General features: G+C 42.3%; 1 protein-coding gene across 3 annotated transcripts in view; it reads left to right on the forward strand.

Annotated features, from left to right (window-relative positions):
- BLVRA (biliverdin reductase A) overlaps window positions 1-7,312 on the forward strand; it is a 111,988-nt gene extending 104,676 nt beyond the window's left edge. For all 3 annotated transcript variants that reach the window (XM_069216024.1, XM_069216013.1, XM_069216019.1), the window contains exon 7: window positions 2,547-7,312. In XM_069216024.1, coding sequence (XP_069072125.1) covers window positions 2,547-2,802 — 256 coding nt within the window. In that variant the 3' untranslated portion in view covers window positions 2,803-7,312. The remainder of the gene's footprint in view (window positions 1-2,546) is intronic.
- The last annotated feature ends 13,353 nt before the right edge of the window (window positions 7,313-20,665 follow it).

Genomic DNA, 20,665 nt, shown 5'->3' on the forward strand with positions numbered 1-20,665 from the left:
ATTACAATAAGCCAAAGCCAAGAGGATTTTTAGGGTCAAGCGCAAAGCGCTCTGTCCCTGGTGTAATCTCTTTGTGGGCTTTTAACCACAGCCATGTCAAGCCCATCAGTATGGTTGGTTCGTGAGCTTGCCTTTTAAAGTTAGCTTGATTTAATTATTGAAAGGCAAGCATATGTCATACCTTTTCCGGTTTGGCCCGTCCCGCGCAAACCGGCCAATTATTGAAAACATATGAGGCTCCAGGTTTTCTGTATGGTTTCTGCACTACTTTTTCTCATAAGGCAGCACGATCTCGCTGGGCAGTAGTTGAGCGCTTTGCATGACATCAACCATGTTACCTGAATACTTGCGTTTTTGCCGATTATATGGACAATTGCACTTTTGTAGGTTACATGGATAATTGCATTTTTGCCGATATGTTTCACTGCGAGCAAACTTCTGTTTCCTTTTGTGTGTTTGCTTTGCGCTCATGGCAGCCGTCGGCTCGCTTATGTGAAACTGTTTTACTTTTCAGTTTATGTGGCAAGAAAAGTCTTGTTAGGAGTTTGCAACTCTAATAGCTTTAACTCGAGCAAATGCAAGACCCATTGCATTGCAAATGCTTGTTTCTTTTTACAAATAAGACTCAGATGTTTCTTTGATGCACATTAAAACTAAAAAAGGGTTTCTATACCTCAATGCCTGCCTGCTAGACAGCACATGTACTGTTATATTACTATTATTATACACAATAGATCATTTGTTTTTAATTTAAACATTTCTATTGCAAGCATACTATACTGTAAGGTGCCTAATGTATATTTGAATAAATTGTATAACTGTTTGATAACCTGCTGATCTGTTTTCTTTGTTAATTTTCACTATGCCCATTTGCATCAGTGGGCCAGTTCCAATTAGGCCCTGTTAGCACGTCATGACCAGTTTCATGTATACTAAATTATTATTTCCATTTCTCTTATTTCATAATTCTTGACCAATTTCAAATATGTCCAGTTATCACAGCATAGTCATTTTCAATAATTCCAAGTTAGCACATCGCTGCTAATTTGTGATTGATAAATGAGCACCTTCTGTACATTATAAGTCTCTTGCAAGTCACCAACGTCAGTGCCACAGGCCAAGTGTCTTTATAGGTCATGGACCTCCGAGAGGACTAGCAGTATTTTTCTTAATATACTGAAAGGGGTAGTTCAAACCACATAATATGTGAACCTCTTCAGGGTCGGATTGGGCCCAAAAATATGCCCAGGCACCAAAATAAAAGTGGCCCACATTAGCAAAGCATTTAGTTCAATTAAATAAACAGTACAACCCGGTTCTATCTGGCCATAAAACGACCCAAAACTGCTAAGTACACATTGATATGTCAGACCAGCCCATTGGGCACTCCCTGATTCCCATCCTGGAACTCTTGCCTTCTCCTTCTCAAAATGCATTATTTGCTGGCAGGTGGCGCTGCATTATGTGGCGTGTTCTGCTGATCCTGTCTTTTCTAGCCATTAAAACTTTACATGTTGAATGCTTACATTTTGAAACATAACTACATGCTCCAGAATGCAACATGTTGTATGCTAAAAAGGCAGGATTTGTGAAGTGGTGCCTCCTGGCATGTGTGCCTAAGCAGCCTCTAGGAATCAGCAGCTCTGACCGATCAAGGCAATACAAGTCTTCTTTCACTGGTGAAGAGTAACCCATTTGTTTGCTCTTCTACTACTGACCTGTGAAATAATTTTATTTTATGGATGGACCTGCACTTCTCAATCCTAAAACCTTTCTAAGACATCCTACATTCCTTCCCAGAAATAATAATGGAAGCTAGAACACGAACTCCCTCAAGCACCGTCTCTGTGAAATGTCACTTGATTTTAGAAGCTGCGACTGACGCTCACATGGTTTTTGCGCTCACGTGCACGAACTTTTTTTAAGTTTGGGAATTACTTCCGTGCCCTTTGAGCAACGTGACGTCACAATTCATATGCAATAACTTAATACATGGATGCATCATTTTCTTACTACAGGTGCATTCTGGCGTCACAATGCACCGGTAATAAAAGAAAAATTAAATACAATTCTTTGTAGGGGTGGTATGGTCTTCCTCACATTGTATATTATGCTTGTAAGATTATAGGCAGTTTCCATTAGGCCTACATGTACTTGTTTGACAGTTTTCATCATGTCTACTTATCACTTCATAGTGTGTTTGTACTATGCCTACTTACCACTTAACAGGCAATTTCGGGTATGCTAGCTAGCACATTATTTCCAATTTTTATTATGTCATTCATTACACATTGACAGCTTCATACACAGTCAGTACACATTTTTATTATTATTTCTGAATTGCACAATTAGTGCACCATGACCAGTTTGCATACTTACTGAACTATTCATTCTCTTTTAATACTCTTCCTCACATAAACATTGCTAACAAAAAGCAGATGTGCTCAGCTGTGCTATGCTGTTGATGCCCAAAAGGTTGTGGCATGTTTTACATACACCCTCATATCTAAAGTTTATGTTTTTCTTTCCCTTTTTTCTTACCACAGGGCACTGACCTGGATTGAAGAACGAGCTCCAGGGATGAAACGTGGCCGGACAATCAACTTCTGCTTCGAGTCCGGGACCTTGGATAGTTTACCAGATGTCCCCAGGGGAGCAGTTGGAGCTTTTATGCAAGACCAGGATCTGTTTGCTAGGAAGCTGCTGGGGGAGGTCTCTAAACAGGAGCTAGATGCGGAGAAAAGGCGCATACTGAAGTGTCTGGAGCTTGCAGAAGAAATCCAACGACTCTGTGAGCACTGAACAAGCAGACTAACATTCCATAGGATGTTTCTGTACCTTAGAATCCTATATGGAGTGTAAATAGTTAGAGATGGCTGCTCATCATGTCAGATTCCAAATGTGACAATGGACCAGATAACCCACAACTCATGATGGTACTGTATGGGCAACAGTTTGACAAGCGGAAGTTCGGATTCACTCAATATATCTCTGAGTACAAACACCACTCTCATCAGTGCCACAAAGAGAGATGCCTTCTGACATTAAAAGTACCCAAATTACAGTGTAGATTCAAGATTTAATATTGTCATTGTTCACAGAATGACGTATCCAATATAATAAGTGCACATTTATATTTGAGTTAAATTTCTAGTTACTCAGGATTTATAAAGGAATGAAATATATTGGAAAATATATGAACTTCAGCCCATCTTTTCAAATACGTCACTCATTATGCATAAATATTTTCTTTCTTGATTATTTAGGGAGGTTTTAAGCATTGCAGAACTAAGTGCCATACATTAGCAAATGCTGTACGAAACATTAATAACCATACTACCGAAGAGAAAAGAGGCCCAAATACTGAAGATGAGGATGAAGTGACCGATTTTGACCAAACTGATGTTCTAGAGAAAAGCAAAAAGGAATCTAAAGAGCATCTGACTCTTTGCTGAGGCACATGCACACAATTATGTGCCCCTGGTAGAAACCATTACTTCTAACTGTGTGCTCACTATGCATACATTTAAAAAAATAGTTTTATTAGTTTTGAATACACATAAAAAGACACACCTTGGTTTATATTAAAACCAAATTATCCCATCATTGGACCAATCACTGGACCACTCACAAGGCCAACAGCTCATGACATAAAGCAAGCAATAACAAAATAGGGTGATGGAGAAAAGGGTAACAAATCAAATTACGAACAATTAAACCTAGCCTCTAATCTTGTAATGGTCTGGTGCTTTAGTGTCCAAAATCTAAGAAAGATCATTGGTAATGGTTGAGTGCATCCTCAGTGGGAAGCATTCATTCTTTCCAGCAGTCCATATCTAGCATTAATGTGCTCGTGGTGTACTGCTCTGTCCACTTCGCTAAACCTACTTCATAACGGGGGGATATCGTTTTTCATTTATTTTGATTTTATTACAAGACCCAGATGCTCCTATTATGCTCAACTCTTCTTGCATTAATTTGCCTAGCAGCCAAGATAAACTACAACTCCCAGCATGCTTAGTTAGTACAACTACAAAATGCTGTCATAAAGAGAAAGTAACCATTCACCTAAAGATAATACTATAAATACTATAAATGTCTTGACTGGGAGCAACAAGTCCTCTTTTCTTGCCAAAGCAGTTAAGCATATTGAAACAACGGTACTACAATCATTACAATAGAAATGGCCAAAAGAAGAGTAAATAAGTTCTTTAAATAGTTCACTTTACAGAGAATCTGAGAATTTAGATCTAAGTCACTAATATAAGCAGTATGTTCCCTCTTGAAAGAGTGGCTAGAGAAAAAGGATAAAGTGATAAAAATTCAGAGTATGTTGCAAATGAGGTTCTTTCTTAAGACGTCTGGTTAGTGGAGACATTCAAACCTATAGAGAAAAAATGAGAGGGTTGGAACATATGCAGAGTAATAATACTTGCCTCTGTGTCTTTAATAAAATCAAGACTTTCTTTCATTAAAGCCCAGACCCAGAGACTCCTATTATGCTAGTTTAAAGCATAGCAACAACTTTATTGGCAACATGAGAAACAGGTTTGCAATAGAATGTTCTGAAAGTCGAAACATTTGTTAGCAGATTTGAGAAATTCATCTATACTCGGCCCAGCCCATAAGGTTTAGATGCCATAGCACCCCTGGTAGAGTGGGCTCAACAAATAGAAATATTTATGCCCACCAAACTCATGATCCATTTTGATCAACGGGCTAATGTAGTGAAGTAACCGGATTTTGGAGAGTTCTGAAAGAAATAAGGAGTTGAGGATCCAATGATTTTCTCAAATCTTTCGTTTTTGAAATATATTCCTTTGAACAGCTTCCAACACACAGTTTTGGTTGATCAGGAAAATCAGCATCTAAGAAATTTATATTATCTGTATCTTTTCAATGTGTTCTCCATCTTTCACATGAGAAAGGCCCAAACTTGTTAACTTCCACTATCTACGTTTCAGTTTCTTTTTTTATACTGCTACTTGTGAGCCGAAATTCCTCAAATGTTCTATCTTGTGGGATGGGTTAGCATTGCTTGCTCATACTCTTATGGAGGCATAATGATGAGTATCTGAATGGTCAGTTTTCCTTAAATGTGTGCTTGTTAACATGCTTTAGTCTTCAAGCATGCTTAGAGTTATTGGGGTTTATTTAACAGAACATAGTGCATTGTCCGAGAACAGCCTACTGTAGGTCTGAGGTGAGGAGAGAGCTGGAGCTGACTACCCATGATAATCCAAAGCACCAAGGGTAACAAAAGTGATTTCTCCAGGAGAACTGGGCTGGAGTAAATTAATAGCAATACTCCAACCTCTACTCAAGTTGGACAGCATTAACACAGGCAAATTACAAAGTGAAGTCTATGCAGGCATATTTTTCTGTTCCAACGTTTTTATTTTTCTGTTGCTACGTTTGCTTGTTTTTAAAAATATACAAGTCATTTAGGTAAGAGACAATGGGTTTAGTCTAGTTCGGTAGGCAGAATAGATGAGTCTAACAGAACAAGTAGTGTGTGTATGTGTATGCTCAACCACATAGAGTGAGTGGGCTCCTGTAAAGATGAGGAAAGAGGAAGATAAGCAGGAGTGCCAGGATCCTTGCAGAGACTCTGTAAAGATGAATGTGTGTTTGAAAAATGTGTAGTGGTCTAGCTGTTTCAGATTGTTCGCAAGCCTCAGCATTAGCCGAAAAAGTGGGTCATTGTGCCATGTGGAAGATATTTTCGTTCCTCGAGGTCAGTTAAAAAGTGTCACTCAGAATCCCCCTTCAACCCTTTTTGCCCATTTTGCACCTTTTCTGCACAAGATGAGCTGAAACTTAAAGCTGGCAGACTCTTTTTTGTGTTCCTGTGAGTGAATGTGTAATAGTCATGGGGCCTAAAAAGTGTAAAGTAGAAGAACCACTCTTGTCCAGGATGGCACAAATATGGAAATAGCAGTGCAAGTATCTAAAATTGTAGGTGGGATTCACAAATGAGGATGGAAAGAAAAGGTTTTCCGAAGGAAGTACTTTTGATTTAGTGCACTTGACTAATTTTAGGAGATGGTTAAAGGACCCTCAAGGACAAGTCTCAGTTCCATGCGATAAAGCAGTCAAATGAAAAACCTCAATAACAAATTTGACACTTGAAGGCAGGGTTAGGGACTCTTGTGTTCCCACGACTCCCCCTTTTCCTCCTCCTCATTTTTCCCCCACATTAATGCACCACCCGAAAAAATAGTTTAGGGGTGAGAGAAAAGAGAGGTTCTAGATTTCATAAGTTTCCCTATGCCAGCTGGGGGTCTTGGAGGTGTGCCCTCAGCGGTGCATGGAAACAAGATAGTGCCAGAAGCACAGCCATCAAGAGGGGCACAAGAAGACAATGGACAGTTGACAGCAACGAGTGTGGTGGATGTAGAGAGACCAGTGGCAGGAAATGTGGAGCTAGAGGATGGTGCAAAGCATGCATGATGGAAGGTCAACTCTGCCATCCATCTTTCTCGTCCTCTAACTCATTTCCATTTGACTTCCAAGAGACACTGGGTCTCAAGTGATTAAAGCCCGATTGTCACTCGAGGAAGCATTAGACTTGACACAGACCATGTATTTAAAATTTAAAACAGAGACTAAAAACAAAATAATGACAATATACCCCCCTTTGCAGGACAGATGGGAAGTATACCCAGCAGACCCCCTTCATTCTGAATAACCTCTTCTTCCTAAGGGATTAACCTGGCCCCAGAGGTTGAATAAACATTCATGTCCTCTCGTCCCCAGCTGATTTAGTTAGCATCAAGGACTGTTCCCTAAATTTTGAGGGAATCTTTGAACATTCTGTGAACAGTCACAAAGGATGGTCAAAGTGTACAGACCGAAGTGGGTGAATGTGAATCAGCTTCTGAGGTTGGTGGTGCTGAATGAAGTGAAAGACCTATTGATAGCTAAAGGCAAGTGGCCATGACAAGAACCTGCGGATGATGCTTCTTTAGCAGAAGCAGAAAACAGATTGTTGAATGCTATGATAAGTGTGTCCTTCCGAAAATAGATTCCACAAATGTAAACAGAACAAGGTAGAATCAGTGGCAGATTTCCTTTACATGTTGAAGGAAGTGTTTAATGGGTACTCAGGTTTAGATTTACCCATGGATCTTGCTTAGAAAGCTGTGGGAGCTGCCTTTGTACAGGGATTGTTACTGAATGTTAAAAGTCAATTGTATTCTCTTTGTCTTGCTTGATAGACTAATGGAGTAGCTAAACTGTTCATGGTGGCTAACTACTGTGTGGCTGTTTAAGAAAGGAAGAACGAACTCAATAAACTGAATTTAATTTATTTGCAAATTCAGTCCTTCTAGCAAACTATAAAAGGAAGGGGAAGAGGAGTACATTGGGTGGCCAAAAGGAGGGGCATGTTGGAGGATCAGCAGGTTGATTGAATGGAGGTGGTAGAGGAGAATAAAATCCTCCATTAGGGTCATGTTTCAATTATGGTTGATTGGGACACCAAAAAAAGACTGCCCTTACGTGACCTCAGGTGACCCTGCACAGTCTGATCCTCCTGATTTCACTCAAAATTGCTCACAGTCAATATCCAGCTCATTAGGACAGTCTGAGATGTGCAGACTGTAGCATGAAAACAGTAATTCCTGTGGTACAAAACAGCAGCTATGTTAAAGGTTTGATTACTTGTAAACCCACCTGTTTAATTGATAGTGCTGATAGCCAGTCTGCCCTCAAAACTTCTGAATTCCCATTAACTCTCTCACGCTTGCCCATATATGAAGTTGACAGCTCAAACCAAAGAGTTCCCCACAACAGTACACAATCTTTTTCAGAATCTTTGGGTCCCATTACTGCTGAACTTGCTTCTTGTTGAGTCCTAGTTCACCTGCAAACCAGCTGGGTATTGATCTATTATGTAAGCTCAACTGCACTATCTTCTGCACCAGTGACTGAATCTTCTTGAATGTTCCATAAGTCATTATCCTTGCTCTAAAAGTCAAATCATCTGAAAGTTGTGTGTGGTTATCAGGTGTCTGAAGATTTAACTAAATTATCTCTGCAGCCTACTTATGCAAATGATATTTCCCTGCATATCATCTATACATCCTGATATATTTAAAGAGAAACCTATTAAAAAGCGGCCTTGCATCCCAAAACATCTATTGTGCCCCAAAGGTACATGAAGAACTAATTGTATTATTGCTGATCTAATAAAAGAGTGTGTCTTAGTGCCCACTATCAGCACTTGTAATACTTCGATCCTGCCTACCATGACCAATGTGTTCCGATTTGTCCCAGATCTTTATGTGATTACTAACATGCTGATAACCAGTTTCCCTGTAGTGCCCAATCTTATTACCATTCTCTTTTGCATCCCGGCTACTGCCTGATAGGTTACTTTTGTAGATCTGTGCTTTGCTTTCTTTTCTTTCCCTCTTCATGACTGTCCTCTGCTTTCTTTTCTATCCCTCTTCCTGAAGAAAGCCAATACCTCATCATCTCGGAATTCATTGGAGGCCACCTAACATGGCAGAGACTCAAACTGGGATTTGCAGGGTTCCCTTCCTTCTTTCCTCAACCCTTAAAATGAGACTTGGACAACTTGGTCAACTGGTCTTTCCAGAAAGTCTACATTGGTTGAATACATTTATAACCTTTTACATGCCTCTGCCACTTTGGAACAATTCCATGCAGATTTCCTTTAATTATTTACTGAATTAGCTAAGAAATGGCATGAGGCCTCAAAAGAGAAATTTTGTCTCTCCTGTGTATAGTATTCGGGTCATAATGCTCACAACTAAAACACAACATCTTGCTTCTGCTAGATTACCCCGTTATGAGACTTTATTGTCAAACACCCTTATAACTTTGATCTGTTGCCCCACTCTGAATTCAGCATCATTAATCCCTACATCTCAAGTAGGTGAATCACATGGCTAGTTTCTGGTTACAGGACACTTGATGAAACCCACAATTGATCTATATTATGCACCAATATCCAACAGTTATCTTATATGTTTTGTGGATGGTTCATGCCTCAGAAATGATAATGGAGAACATGTAGCTGGATATGCTTTATTTACCTTATTCAATATTGTTGAAAGCCAACATTTACCTCTGGTCTATAGGGTCCAAGTTGCTTTACTTGTCACATTAATATGCACATACATACTTGCTACTAAAACAAATTGTAACTGTATTCACAGACTCCAAGTATGCCTTTTGAGTTGCCACGATAATGGTTTTTATTTCAATGGAGAGAGCATCCTTCATTCCTCTTGCAGGAACTACTAATAAGAATTGGGTGTACATGACAAATTTGTTGAGTGATCCATTAAAGCACAATTGTGAAATATGGTGCACACAAATCTACCTCAGATGAAGGAAAATGCATTAGCTGACCACACGGCCACAAAGGGTGCTCAGTAGTGAAGTCACCATGTATGTATTGCCAACTGATGGATTTTCTGTACCCACTCTGAAAGATGTCTCTGCAGGTACGAGTCACAGATATGGATCAAGTGTTAGGGTACAGTAACGGGAGAGAGGTCGTCCTGAACATTTTCCTCCCCAGTTTAGCACATCTATATCATAGTATTGCCCACGTTGGAAGGGATGGTGTTATTCATGCCACAGCAACCCACTAATAAATGCCCTTTTTCCTCCTTTTATTGCTAATCCTGAGTCACATGCCAACCCCAAAATATTGGGAAAGGGATTAGAGCCACCCCTGCGTCCCACTCACTTCCTTGAAACCCTTTCGTCCACCTGCATGTACTGCAAATGTACTTCATTCAGATGCCTTTGTATTGTTCCTTCGCCTATGTCCCTATATTTATGTGCATGTTCTAAGGTTGATTTGAGGTTTACACTTGTGCACATGACAGTTCTATAATGGTAGCTAAAAGGTTGCTGAGAGAAATTGTCCACTGCTTCAGAGTGCACCTCTGCCTATCCAGTGACCGAGGTTCACGCTCTGTCCCCTCTGTAGTTCAGGACATTTGAAATGCCTTACTGGGTAAACAGCATTTCCTTTGGGTCTGCTGCCCAGTGTAAGCAGGTGAAGTCAAGCAGAGCAATGCTACCATTTAGAACAAAATTACTAAAATACATTTAGTAACACAGCTGAAGTGACCCAGTGCTCTGCTCTTGGCACTTTGTCCCATGCCAGCCATTCCATCCCAGAAGACAAAGCTGAGCCCATTTGAGGTATATAAGGACAGATTCATTATGCTTTCCTCCAACCTACTAGTGTCAACAGCTAACCCGAGTCAGCAAATTAACGATGATGTGGTCTTGGAGTACTGCAGGCAATCGATTCCTTCTCTACAGTTTCCATTCTCAGGTTCAAGGTGCCATTCCCCAGAGTCCCATTGAAGCCTGCCATTACCTGAGACCTGGTTGCGGTGTGTTTGTACATCAGCAGACATTTGTCCTGCAACCATGGTGGAAGGGACGCTATCAAATCCTTCTGATTACCAATACCACTGTATAGTGCCAAAGATTCCCTGCTTCCAAGCACCTTCTGACTCCTAGTCGTAGACTTCTTTCTTTGCTTCATCCTGTCTCAATTTCTCAATGAAGGAGCTTGATGCCTGCACCTGTGTGACCACAAGATGCAGTCAGCCCTCCTCATTGCTGCCACCTCTGCTCAAGGTGATGGATTAACCACCCACTACCGGGTCCCCCTCTGGGCCCGGCACTCTCTGTGTTGAAAGTCTCTGACTCTGGCTTTTTGTGCAGTAGGCTGACAAGTCTGAGGATGGTATTTGTGTGGAGAACAGCTACATAGTGCCTGTTCCCCATCCAAGGTCTTACTGTTTCATTTACCAGGAGAACACCTACCTACACCTCACGCACCAACAGGGCTTCGAATCTTTTATCTTGTTCAATTTGGACTCACTCGCCCACCAATTCCAAAGGATGTTTTCTGATGGTTTTTATGCCCTTTAGTAATTAAGAAACCTGCCAAGTCTTATATTTTCATGGCCAACTGATAAAGAAGTGCCTTGCCTCCCCCAAAGATTATACCAATGGTTATCCTGACCGCTGCACTCCCGATGAACGCTTTATACCTCCAACTGGTCACCTTACTCACCCTGTACAAGACTTGTTTGGCAAAAAATGTAATGGTGATGTCTGTGGGCCATTCTGAGTGTAACATTGTTCTTGATGTGATTCCTTACTATGTTCCATTATTTCTCTTTAGAATTCCGACTGGAATCCATTACACCTGTTATGATCCAGATGTAGAATATAGTGCATACAATACTGTGCCATAGCGCTGGCTGCCCATATAATGGTTGGGCAAGCTACTAAAGAAGTCAAGATAACTGCTCGAGTACTGGAGCAAGTGGCCAGTGCATCAGCTATCACATTAGGATTAGTCTCTGGCAACCTGAATGCCAAACAAACTGTCATTTTGCAAAACCGAATGACTCTTGCGGTTTTGCCTGTGAAAGGTGGTTAATGTTCCACATTGGAGACTGAGTATTGCCCATATCCCCAAATCCACACTCAGCATTCACAAAGAGACATAGGGGGTCATTCCGACCCTGGCGGTAAAAACCGCCAGGGCCGGGGACCGCGGATGCACCGCCAACAGGCTGGCGGTGCATCCTTGGGCATTCTGACCACGGCAGTACAGCCGCGGTCAGAAACAGGAAACCGGCAGTGTCCCGCCGGTTTCCCGCCACCCTAGGGAATCCTCCATGGCGGCGCTGCAGGCAGCGCCGCCATGGGGATTCCGACCCCCTTACCGCCATCCTGTTCCTGGCGGGTTTCCCCGACAGGAACCGGATGGCAGTAACGGGTGTCATGGGGCCCCCTAACAGGGCCCCACCAAGATTTTCAGTGTCTGCCAAGCAGACACTGAAAATCGCGACGGGTGCAACTGCACCCGTCGCACCCCTTCCACTCCGCCGGCTCCATTCGGAGCCGGCATCCTCCTGGAAGGGGGTTTCCCGCTGGGCTGGCGGGCGGCCTTCTGGCGGTCGCCGGCCAGCCTAGCGGGAAACTCAGAATAACCGCAGCGGTCTTTTGACCGCGCAGCGGTATTCTGACGGCGGGACTTTGGCGGGCGGCCTCCGCCGCCCGCCAATGTCAGAATGAGGCCCATAATTATTAAAGATAGCATTAGGAAGTTGAAGAAAATACAAAACCCATTTCACCTAGATGTAAGAGAGGTACTACTTGAAATATTCATTCTTCTAGGAGCTGCCTAAATTATCATACAATTATGCATATGTGCTATTAATCATTTCACAGCTAATAAGGGCACTCTGCCCATACTTATCCCTTAATATTTGCTGGAGATTATAGCTGAGATGTGAGCTTTTGTGAATGTGATTTTGGAAGAGATTCAGAAGGAGAATGTTATTGAAATATCAAGTGAATGATGGGTATGGATATACTTTAGATTTGTAGGTTCAACAAGAAGGAGATTGCGAACTTGTTTTGCATTTTTTATGATTTATGCTGATTTATATTGCCTTTAACGAAACCTCGTGTTGCTAAACAGCAGCCGAGTTGTATGCATGTTTCAATCAGGCCTGTACACTGCTTGCACTTCTCAAAGCTCATATTCGGTCTCCTTTACAAATTGGCACTTGTAAGCAAGTTACTATTTCAGTGTCTAAGGAATGCATATTATCCATATATTTTCAAAGTCCTTTCCGTTCTTATCATGAGAAAGTCCCATACCTGCTAACACACACTATCTGAACATTTTCTATTTCTGTTTATGGAGAGAAAATGCTACAGAGTTGTGAAATGTGGTAGGTGTTAGCCATGCTTGTTCAAAATCTTGGGAAACAAAAAGCTGTCTCTCCGAATGCTCATTTTTCCTTATTTAAGGGTTACAAACTTGTTTTAAGTGCACAGTTGGGCATCTATGCAGGCTCTTTTACTCTCCCCTATGAAATATCATACTTTCACTCCTAGCTAGGGGTGTTTGGAATTATAATCAGGGAGCATGCAAAATGACACTTAAGACTTTTACCACAGCCACATGGGTGGTGCAAACGTGCCATGCCAACATCACTGGTGACATTTTGTATTGAAAATAAAACACATTCTGGATGTGACTCCGTTTTCAGAATTCCGAGCTGCCCTGGAAGTCCCTACACGGTCTAAGTTGATGGTTCAGGCCCAGTCAGGTCTCCAGGAAGTCAGATACATTCTCTGGAAGATCCCCTCTGTTACTTGGTGTGCACGGATTACAAGCGTAGGTAGTAGACTTCCTCTATAGCAGTAGGAAAAAGGTATTGGTAACCTGTAGTCCATCTGGTTGCTTTCTCTGGATGGTACACAAGTCCTGGCAGCCTCATACAAGTGACCAGATGGTCAGTCTCTACACTAGGTGGAATAGAAAGCTCTGCCAGAAACCCCCAGGACCTCGGGGCCGTGCACCGGCCCATCATGTCACAAAGTCTGGAATGGGGTCCTTCATGCCTAGGTTGCAGCTCCTCTCCTTCGGATGGTGAAGAGGCTCTGACCAGGCTACAGGTCAGAGCTCTGGTTGGCCCTGGGGTAGAAGTCCCTAGCCCAGGGTTTCATTACCCAGCTCGCCATGTCTCAAAGTTCCCAGGTAGGAGTCATGCAAGCACTGGAAGGGCTCCCCTGCTTGGGAAGTTTAAAAAGCTCTGAACTGGCCCCAGGTCTGAACTCCAGCTGGCTCTGACTCTTCGTGACACGAAGGACCCAATACAGGGAAGTCTCTCCTGCTGTGACCATCCTCCTGGTCAGAGCTCTGGCTGACCTGGGGGTAAAAGCCTCCATCCCTGGGCTCCATTTTTTGGACACTGTGCCACAAAGGGTATGGGATGTGGTCCCAGGGAGGTCTTCCCTGCGTGAAGAAGCTCTGACTGGGCCCTGGGTCACAGCTCTGGCTGGCCCTAAGGTGTAACCTCCCTGTCCTTGAACACCATTCGCTGTTTGTCCATGTCGCAAAGTGCCCTGGACGGGGTACTGCAGGCACTGTGAGGGCTCCTCTGCTGCCCATGTTAAGAAGCTCTGACCAGTCCCCGGGACCATGGTGAATGGGTAGGTTAATAAGGTAGGACTCACCACGCTACAAGCAAGTGGCATTTGAGTCTGAATTTCTAGGATTTCGAAGGAGCCCCTTCCTTAAGAGGGATTGAGTTTTATGTGGCATGAATGGTGGTCTACTGAATAGGGGTGACAACCAATGTGTATCTTAGAGAATTTATAATAACAGCATACTACTAACGTAGTTTTCCTTCACATTCTGAATTTAGGAAATCCTTTGTGTAGATTCGGTGTGCATTTCAGTCCTGATGAATTGCCATTGATTCTTCAGGGAACTGTATGAGGCAAGAAACAAGTTGACCCTATTCAGCCCTCTGGGAAGATAGATACGCCCTGAGGTCAAAGTTTGTTTTTAACCTTAACAAAGACTTCTTATAATAAAGTCTTTCAAGGGCATCTTTAGTTACTTTTAATCTCTTCATCTTCCTATCACTTGTTTAGCAAAATCGCTTTATATTATCATTACAGCCAGACAGACTGGGCCAGATATCTCTGGAAACAGCCCCTCTGCATGCCCATGTGGCATTGCAGCACCAGCTCAACATGGAGAACATCCCAATGAAGAAGCATGCCACCATTTGGTGGGTGAGAGCTGTGCTTCACAACCATGTTGCCTATGATAACCACACAATGAGACCTACTTCAAGTAGTCAGGATGCACTTTGGATGAGGTCAATTTCTCCTGTCCTTGGAACTAGACACTTTATAACGGGGATGGAAGCCCCTGGCCCTGGACACTATTCTCTGACCCACCATGTCTCAAAATACACAGGATCGAATCCTGTAGTCCCAGGGAGGGCTCCCTGCTTATTTGTCTTCTTACGCATTCACAAAGAGAAGAAAAACAATATATATGTTGTCTTGCAGTGCATAAAAAAGAAATTGAAACATTGACCATACTCACTTTTACACCTTGCAAGTTTATAGGGATAACACAGATCCATTCACCTCTCTCATTATTACCTATAATGTCACTTTCCATTAAGTCCATTCACTCTCACCACACAATAGGATTGGCCCTTCTGGGACGGTTCTCTATCCCATTGGTGTGCATAGGACTCTAACAATAAAGATTAATACCAATATTTCTTCGTGTGGGGTGTCGGCCATTGTATCACCATTGCCTGGTGTTATTATATTGTTCATGCCGGTCGGCATTTCTTTCCATTGACCCTAGTCATCCACTGCCTTCTCTTTGGTTCAGACCTCCTTAAGTCTCATCTCTTTTGCCAGGCCCATTCAGTCACACTGGCTGCCCACGCTTTCCTCTGTTTGATCCCTCAACAACAAATTGCTACGCAGTGCTTTGTCAACAATAATCTTTCCTGCATAAAGCTTATGGGTAAGGCTCCCTCCTCTACAACCCCCTCAGGCAATATCTTCTCCCAGGTCGACTTCTCTGCATGACAGCGAGGTGCATGGTCAAGGTAGGCTGCCACATAATAAAGTTCCAGATCAGGTAGACCTAGACTTCATTGTGTGTTGCCCTGTTTTGGTGTCTCAAAGCAAGCACCTTCTTCTTCTTTACCCTGCCCATGTTAAGGAGACCAATAGACTTTCCAATTTTTTACAAGATTGTTCTGGGTCTTATACCTCTCAAAGCCTCACATTCTGTTGCCCTGGTGACTGTTGTCTGCCGGTTAGTTTCCAAATAATTATCCAGTACCTTTTGGATGTCAGCCCGAAAGGCCGCATTTTAGAATGCCTCTGGGTTCAGCCTCCAAAGTCGAGACTGGTACCCTCATCGACCCAAATCATATTCTATCAACAGCGGTGTGTGATCAGAAAAACATCTGTAGAGGTACTGTTCTTTAAATACATGGGGTCTAACGTGGGATGAGACCAATATTTTATCCAGTCTACTCTATATCTCATGTGTCAATAAGTGATTGTAGCAATTGTTTTTTATGTTGGGTATAGGGCTGTCCACGTCGATAGACCCCAGTCTGTCCATAACTTCTGTTGGAGCATTTTCATTCCCTGCTTAGTGTTTAGCCTAAGGGGGGCTGTCTGTCCAATATCCTATCAAGCGTTCAGCTGAAGTCAATGCCCAAATGAGTGCAGCAAAGCAAGTCAAGCAGGGTCCTTTAAAATGCCTTGTTGTCTGTGTTTGGTGCATATGAATTCAAAAGGTATATTTCCACTGTGTCTAATAACCCATAGACTAACGTATATTGTCCTTCTACATCTGCCTGGGAGTGTCTTGCAAACGATGAGCATATAGGGGAGAACATCTGAACTCTCCACTTTTTTGACATTTTGGCTACTTCATTGCTCATCAGACACGTTTCCTGCAGGGACACCAGCCCCAACCCATATCTACCCATGTAAGAGTGTGTCCTATTAAGCTACCAGCTGCATACACTCCACATGGCTATTTTAAGAGAATGCGTACAATCACCTATCGTGAAAATAACGGTACCTGGTGCTCCTGTGCCCTTTAACACGGGAGCTTTTATGCAGTACGACAATTGAAAGTAAGCAGTAGACAAGGGGATTGTCGTACTATGTAAATGCTCCTGTGTTATAGCGCATAGTGGCACAAAGGAAGCGCTATCAGCGTGTTCTGGGGCATCCCAACAACTTTTCCCATTATGTTAATGGATGATTACGAAAACGAACTGTTATCACCAGATACAATAATACTATAAGAGTGCCAGGAAACACGTAGTGATGGCGGTGGTACAAACTGAGGAACTATGGTGAAATGAGTAGCCTGTTTTTGGTAGCCACTGTGCAGAAGGAGCTAAGTCAACTATTGAAATACATGCACGTGAGAGAGTGGTTTCATGGAGACCATTTGAGAAAGGCTTGGTAGCCGAAAAGCTTCATGCTGAGTGGAACTAATCCATCTTCGGGAGCTAAATAAATGCAATTTTCAAGCCAGAGGAGTGCTCCGTTTGTTCCTGGTGGAGTAACTTTGTTGTTGGTTCGTATATATATATATATATATATATATATATATATATATATATATATATATATATATATATATAGATAGATAGATATATATATATATATATATATACGTATATATTTATGTATACAGACAGTTTCACTGAAATGGAGAGTGTGCATTCGAAATGAACATTTGTGTATTTTCAGAACTCATAAGCTGATGTTTGTAGAAAAATGGCTCAGTTTGAAAAATATATTTAAACCTGATATTTGAGTGATAAATCATGTGGTGTAGGGAGGATTTATTATTAATATCATAACTTTGGGGTCCAGGGGTATTGCAGCTGTGACTGTTATGTATTACCCACGAAGAGGCAAATTGAACTGACAAAGCCTTTTTTTATTTTATTGGAACCCTGACGATGCACTGAGATAATCACTTCTTGTAATCTTGCATATGATGGCCACTAATTGCAAAATTAATAGCGTAGGATGTTTTTCATTGAACCTGGGGAACTCTTTAACATAAAAGTCTGGAGAGCCATGGTCTAAACTATACATCCATTCACTCCAATGGAAGGTTCAGTTTGGATCAGCTTTTTTAGAGTGAGCATAGCAGCGCTTAAGTGCTGCTTTTCGACATGTTGTAATTTGCTCAGTGGGCTTTAACCACGCCCCTCACTTTAATTCGTTCCTTGGCCTGACTTTAAAAAATCCTTTAATTTCGTTGGTAAATGCTTTACATTTATCCCGCCTTGAGGCTGTTTTGTTACGTCTTGCAGACTGATCCTGTTACATGGATCAGTTCACTTCTGTCCATTTAGTTAGTTTCAGGCGCACTACTTTTTTCTTTTGACTCGGCTTGCACTGTCATTCCCCATTATGGTGCAGTCAACCTTAGAATGTTCTAGTCACATCGTTCTAAGTGAAACGCTAATGTCAGTTGGGGTTGAACAGATACAGCTCTTAGAATTTTCCTACTAACATATACTAACATTTTAGAACAGGAAAGTGGGAAATTTGGGAAAATAAATCTGGGAATGTATTTTTCCTGAAGAATCGCCAAAGTTATGCCTGTTTGGGTTAAGAAAAATCGTGAGTTAGTCTCCTGCCTGAACTTAGTCTAATGGCATGTATGTACTATGGAATACATTTTTATTTCTCACAGGCTGAAAGAGTTATTCTTACCTGTAGTACAACACTAATGTTCTTCAGTAATTTTGAAAAACGATTTTGAAAAAATTGTGCCACTGTAAAACAGTCAGCACAATCTCAGTGCAAGCCAAAATTTACCCGGCATGGTACAGTACCAATGCCTGTCTTTTGTATTTTTCTTTTGAGGCTGGGTGCTGTAAATGCGATCACCCGCTTGGCTTCATCGTCAACATAAACAGGTTGGCCTTAAGCCGTAGGAGCCTGCAGCGACAGTGGACCAGGCTGGCCTATGAGAAGCACCCTATTGTTTACTTTCAACAGCTGGACGATGAACATGTTGCCATCTTTTGTTTCCATGAACACGGAACTGATACCTGTCTGGCTGCGCACTGTGAAAACGACAGCCATTTTGAAGCAGGATGCCTTTCATCCAAATAGAACCTCTGTGCATATTTTGTCATCTTTCATCTACAATTATGTTCTTCTCAGTATTAGAAAGGGATTACTTTGTTATACTTGCTAAGTACAAGAATACTATTAATAATTTGCAGAATACTCCATACAATACAAATGTAAATATTAATGGAAAGCTCTTTACTTTGTGACTGGAAAGTTAAATAATAATTCATTTTTGGACCTACATATACGCTTTACATCCAGGTGTTTTTAAAACTTTTCACCACGTGTAATTCATGATGGACTCCCTGGTGGAGTATGGCCGCCTCATTGCAAGATGTGCATGCTTGCTGTGGGCTGGTCCCCTATCTGTTGTGCTCCTTGCTCTCCCATACCGAGCAGGGCCCGGAAGGTGGTGCTCTGCTGCTGCCAGAAAGTGTACTACGGATGTTAGTGAGTGGGAAGGGAAGAAACAGAGCCTTAGTCCTCAGCGGAGTGGTTTCAGGTGTGTAAAGGCCCTTTAGAGGCAGGGATGGAAATGAGCATTAGAGGCATGTCCACAAAAGAATGCTTCAGACCTAGGGGCTATGCATAACTCTGTTAAGTGTCCTACATGGCGTGCCAAAATGAACCACCGGAGACAACCAACCTTTGCTTGTTTCCAACCAACCCTTACTCTTCTTAGGTTGAGCATAGCAGCACGCAAATGCTGCCTTTTTGAAGTGTTATCTACGTTATGGGCTTTAACCACACCCATCTCACGCCCATAACTTTCATTCATTCCTGGGCCTACCTTTCAAAAATCCCTTCATTTCTTTGATAAATGCTTTATGTTTGTCCCGCATTGAGGCTGTTTTGTTATGCATTGCAGACTGACCCTGTTTCATGGATCAGTTCACTTCTGTCCATTTAAATTGTTTGTGACGCACTACTTTTTTTCTTTTGACTCGACATGCACTGCTGTCCCTCCAGCACCTCCCGCCTGTCCCTCAGTTTCCTGTTTGTGTCTGCCCATGTCCACCACCCCTCCCACGTTGTTCCTTGTTTTATATAGTGCTTAATAATGACATGTTCAAACACCACTGATGGCGGCGAAGCAATGAAATCAAGTGAGTTAACAAGGATCACAGCTTTAAGGAAGGCACCAGTTATGTCACATTGTTACCGAATCGGAGTAAACCTACGAGGACACTGAGTAACGCAGTCCAAGTGACCAGCTCCATGGCTGTGACCAGCACTGACGTTTTGCAATAGAAACACTTATCTTCCTGCGGTGTTGCAGGAGGAATCCGTGTGCTGCTCTCCTGGCAGTAACTTTGGAAGGGGGCTCAGTTGCACTCTCTCTCTCTCTCTGGTGGTCACTGCTTTGGTTGTGCAGCCTTACGGCTATGGTGGGCAGAATGGCTGGTCGCTAGTCAGAGTCTGGGGCAGATTCTGTTTTCCCTCCTCTTTGTCCCTCTCTCCCTCTGGTGCCTGCCAGCAGCTGTCCTAGCCTGTGCCTGAATTCCTCTACAAGGCTATCTCTTCAGCCATTGATGACCATGCCAGGGGCTCCTTGGGCCCCAGGGGGAGGAGAGGGAACAGGAGTTGGGGAGAACCGAAGATTTGCATTTTGAACCATGAGCTAAAGCAGTAGGCCTCTTTCCATTCCTCTTCCACGCAGACGTGTCAATGTCAGCTAAGCTACTCTACAACAGGCTATTTCAATGTATACACATAATAAACATTAATGTGAGGTCACTATCTAATCTAAACAGTACTTCAGCGTTTCGCTCACATGAATGTCATCTTTATATGGAGGTGAGAAGTATTCATGAAGGAGCCTTGTACTGGCACGTCTTCTTGAGAATGTGACAGCTGACAATCTGTTTTCTAAGATATGTTGTGGCATTTTACAAAAGTGAATTTTGTCCTAGCCACAATTACATCAAAGTAAATATTATTCCACTGTCTGCGAACCAAAGCAAATCTTAATGTAAAGCTACAAAAACAGATGTTGCCTAAATTATATTTAAATTAGGATGCTAAATGGCAACATTTTCGTTTTTTGCCTGCAGAAAGAGGAAGAAGGTGAATGGAAGTGCTTTCGTTATAAGTAGGCCCACTGGAATTATGTGGCAGGAAAGGACCAAGGGCCATATGTGCTGAAGCATTTTCCCATAGACACAGAATGGGTAAAACCCTT

The sequence above is a fragment of the Pleurodeles waltl genome, chromosome 2_1 (assembly GCF_031143425.1).
Source record: "Pleurodeles waltl isolate 20211129_DDA chromosome 2_1, aPleWal1.hap1.20221129, whole genome shotgun sequence".
NCBI lineage: Eukaryota > Metazoa > Chordata > Amphibia > Caudata > Salamandridae > Pleurodeles > Pleurodeles waltl.